This window comes from Atheta coriaria, unplaced genomic scaffold (genome assembly GCF_025399875.1).
Source record: "Atheta coriaria isolate IRGN ID8LTWV9N9 unplaced genomic scaffold, Caltech_Dcor_3.1 hic_scaffold_7_pilon, whole genome shotgun sequence".
Lineage (NCBI taxonomy): Eukaryota > Metazoa > Arthropoda > Insecta > Coleoptera > Staphylinidae > Dalotia > Dalotia coriaria.
This window is the reverse complement of record NW_027045449.1, coordinates 12,899,504-12,903,723: the sequence shown is the minus strand read 5'-3', so window position 1 is coordinate 12,903,723 and position 4,220 is coordinate 12,899,504. Positions and strand designations below refer to the sequence as shown.

At 32.8% G+C, this 4,220-nt stretch overlaps 1 protein-coding gene across 1 annotated transcript; it reads left to right on the top strand.

Moving 5' to 3' along the window:
• Positions 1 to 243: 243 nt before the first annotated feature.
• Positions 244 to 3,192, top strand: LOC135795629 (histone-lysine N-methyltransferase, H3 lysine-79 specific-like). The gene is made up of 4 exons (XM_065307374.1): positions 244 to 380; positions 1,485 to 1,673; positions 1,757 to 1,960; positions 2,151 to 3,192. Exons 2-4 carry the CDS (start codon positions 1,497 to 1,499, stop codon positions 3,072 to 3,074), a joined length of 1,305 nt encoding a protein of 434 aa, XP_065163446.1. The 5' UTR covers positions 244 to 380; positions 1,485 to 1,496; the 3' UTR covers positions 3,075 to 3,192.
• Positions 3,193 to 4,220: the final 1,028 nt, after the last annotated feature.

Genomic DNA, 4,220 nt, shown 5'->3' with positions numbered 1-4,220 from the left:
TGCGGGTAGTTTTAGATTAATGAACTTTAATAAATGTTCAGTAATAAACACACTTCAGATGGCGCTGGTGCCTATTCAAAGCGTGTTCCTAAAAAAAAACAGAACATGTATGTTTAACATAGGCAACCCAAACTATATGGAGTATATTCATAGCTTAAGATACGAAGGTTTTACAACAAAATCCCAGGGCAATATTTTTCATTTCGAAGTTTTTCAACATTTGTTGTTATGCAACAATATAAACAATTTCCGACATATCTAGTTAATGTCAGTCAAGTACCGTATTTTAAATATGCACACCAATTTACCACCGTTAAGAAAATAAAAATAAATCACCGGCTAATAAATTTCCAGGGTGTAATTAAACTACGCAAACGCAAGTACGTACTTAGAAATTAATTGTTTTATATTACTATTTAACAATACAATTACTTCCCACAAGTGTATTTTTCTGCCGGCATTTTCAGATGCAGATAAACACAGCACGCACGCACCGTGAATTTATATACATGGTGTTTGAAACAGATTTCTTCATTAAATATTGAAACCTGTATTTTATTTTGTTTTTATAGCTTTTTATATTAATATTGAATTAAAAAATTATCAAATTATAAAAGTGATTGAATGGTAAGTGAAAAAATTTCAAAATTAAATTAAGCAAATATTAGCTTTTATCTTGAGGAATTTTTGAGTTGTCTGTGCGTGAAGAAAAACGACTTCCCGAAAAAAAAACACAGCTCGCTCGCATCGTTCGCATAACGGTGAGATTTCGACGTTGCGTGCATGCTGCGCGTGTAGGTGACTCTCCCATATATGTACATATTTTCTATTATACTCACCGCCGCGATTATCATTCGCGTCGAAAGATGCATGAGAATGAAGAGCGCACCATCATGCGAGGAAAAAACTTGAGCGGGCGACGACTGGATTTATTTATTTAACGGACTTGTTAAAATTAAATTATCGACTGCGAACGACGTACGCTCAAAAACAAATACAAAAAATTGTGCGCGTTCACTCGACCATTTTTAATACCTACATGGCGATATGAAGAGTTACAAGGAAATGCGTAATTACTCTATAAGTACACCCGGCATGAATTCAATCTTCTTGTTGGTATATCTATCTTGTATGGAGATGGTGACTCAACAATAATTTAGGTTAGGTACACTGCGTGCAAGATTATTTAATTTATTCTAACGCTAGCGTCCGGAACAAAAAAAAACAATTAAATTTACTATCAAACTACTTTTGTATGTTACAATTATATCTTTTAAATAATTTAGGTTACTATTACAGTTCTAAATTATTTTTGTTTTATGCAATAATTTTAGTGTAATCACGGAGATTATTATGTGTTAAGTATTCATGACTTGAGACGATTTTAATAAAAATTACTTTTTGTTTCTTTGACTTATTCCGGACGAATTCCGCCTTTAAGATTTCCATTTATTGCACTTAACGCCTTTTTTTTTAATTTTTAGACAAAAATAAACATGGCAGACAATTCTTCAAAAATAATCAACCCGTTGAAGTATCACCCATGCGATACTCCACGTGGTTGTACTTATTATGACACAGAATACCTCACCGACTATCAGCAGATCAACTTGAATCAACTAAAAATTGCGACGATTAAGAGTGATGAGCGTTATTTACGTATGCATCCAGAGGTAATAAAATAAATTAATATTTTTAATCTCGTAATCTATTATCAAAAAATTACTTTTAATAAAAATGTGTGAATTTTAATTAGATTCGCGGTTTCGTTGCGTTGATTACACGCTTCATCTTCAGGCAACAACCACGCCGTGACATCCCATACATGATAAAACAATTTTTTGATCGTCCACGCGTCGATATTGAACGAGAATTGGATGAGTACATCAAAATGCGACAACCAGTTGAACCAGAATTTGCACACGGCGAAGAAGAAGAAGAAGATTTTATTACGGACGATGTAAGATCAATATTTTGTTCACTTATTTTTTGTTTAGCAAATTCATCGGAAATTACACTACATTATAACAAAAACAACCAAACGTACAAAATGGGACTACCCATGTCAGCAAAATTCTAATTGATGTTTAGCGTCTCTGCATTTAACTTATATTCACATTATTAATATTTTTGTTTCATGTATATTGCAGTATGAAAAGTTTATTGAAACAATGGGAACTTCGCTAGAAGAACCAAGTCAATCAGTACAAAAGTCAATAGCCGAAAAAGAGAAAGACAAAGATGAACCTTCCGAATTCATCAGAGACCTATTGATTACTCAAGTGCGCACTTTTCCATCGTCTGAAGTAATTCGCAAAGAGCCTGTTGTGAAGTCGGCCTCCGATGCTATACAACCAGCGTTATCTTCAAATGTGCTTTTATCGCTAGAAAGTAGCATGTTTATGAATATTCACCCCTTACCTACACGCCGTAGCACAGCTAAATCTCGTGTCTCAATTATATCCTTTAAGGGTGAAGACGACATCGAACGCAAACTGTCTGTTGACATAAAAAATAAAAAGAAAATGCACCAAATGTCATTGGAGCAAGAGCGGAAATCGGATCCGAAAAAAGAGGGTAGTGTAAAATTAAATTTAAGTGCGAACGAATACCATCACCATGTTGAAGATGAAGTAGAGACAGAAGGTGAAAGAAAAAAAGAAGGTGAAGGTGAGGGTGCAGGAGAAGGTAAAGGTAAAAATAAAGGCAAAGATAAGGATGAAGGTCCAGGAGAAGTAGTAGAAGGAAACGCAGCAGGAGAAGTAGAAGAGGGAAAAGCAGTAGGACAAGGTGAAGGCAAAGGGGAAACAATAAAAGAAACAGTGGGTGAAGATGAAGGAAAAGGAGAAGGAGAAAAAGATGAGGAAAGCGAAGCTGAAAAAAAAGCTGTAGGAGAAAAAGAAAAAGGGGAAGAAGTAGACACAGAAAGAGAAAGAGAGGCAGAAAGAGAAGCAGAAAAGGAAAAAGAGAGAGAAGATGAACCAGAAAAAAATAAGGGGGGAGAAGGAGAAGCGGAAGAAGAAAAAAGGGGAGATGATGGAAGCGGAGGAGAAAACAAAGTTGAAGAAGGGTAAATTAATATTTAAAATTGAAACTAAATAATTTGTCTCAAGAAATAGACTGAAACTGTCGAAATATGTAGATTTTACCAAATACTTACCTATCTTAATATATATAAATCTCATGTCACAATGTTTGTCCTCAATGGACTCCTAAACCACTTAACCGATTATAATAAAATTCGCCCACCAAGTGCAGTTCGATCCAACTTGAGAGATAGGATAGTTTAAATCTCAAATTATAGTCGCAATTTTAATTTATTGCTAATTATTTGTCTGTTATTACTTGACAGTCACAATTATCTGTTAACTCCAAATGATTTTAACAGGTGTCGATACCTTTCGACTGTTATTATTATTAGTTGACAGATAGAAACTCATTTTGACAATAATTATAAAAGTGAATGAATTTGTAAATTTAGAAATGGAAACTGTGAGTTTTAATAATGGATGTGGCACATATAGCTAAAAAAGTCTTTCAGAAATTTCGAAAATATTCGTGAAAGATAAGTCGGGACAACGTTCGACAGGGCCGCTAGTTTATTATATAAATACCTACAACTTTATGTAAAACTTTATATATAAAAAAAAAACTCTTCGATAGAATATGTATTATTTACTATGCCTGGGATAATTTTCCAGAAATTGTCAATTCAATTGATTAAAAAAACAATTTATTAACATTGGTGAGTTTATATAAAGAAAAGCTTTACTCTCATTAAAACAATAATAAATTCAAGCTAATCGAGGCTTACACCTTTCTCCTTATTTGATTGATTCTGTAGTGATATCAGTATTTGCTCATTTATTCAAATAACTAGTGATTTGGTTGGAAAATGCATAAAACTCACTTTTTACAAGAACATCTTCTTGTGACAAGACATAACTGGGGACTTTTGAATTTTTATTTTTGCAACCACATTAACATTTTCACAACATTTTATTGCAGATTTAACAAGTCTATTGGGGTACAAATCAATTACACACGGCCTTGCTGTTATTTGAAAAAAATATATTACTTATTAGTTAATACCTTCTATATTAATAGTTTATCTTGTAACTTGGATTTATCATGTCATGAATTCTAAATTAAATCCGAAATAGTGTTAAAATCCATAAAGTATAAAGTATAAAGTTAAACTAGTACATATTTTTAATTGA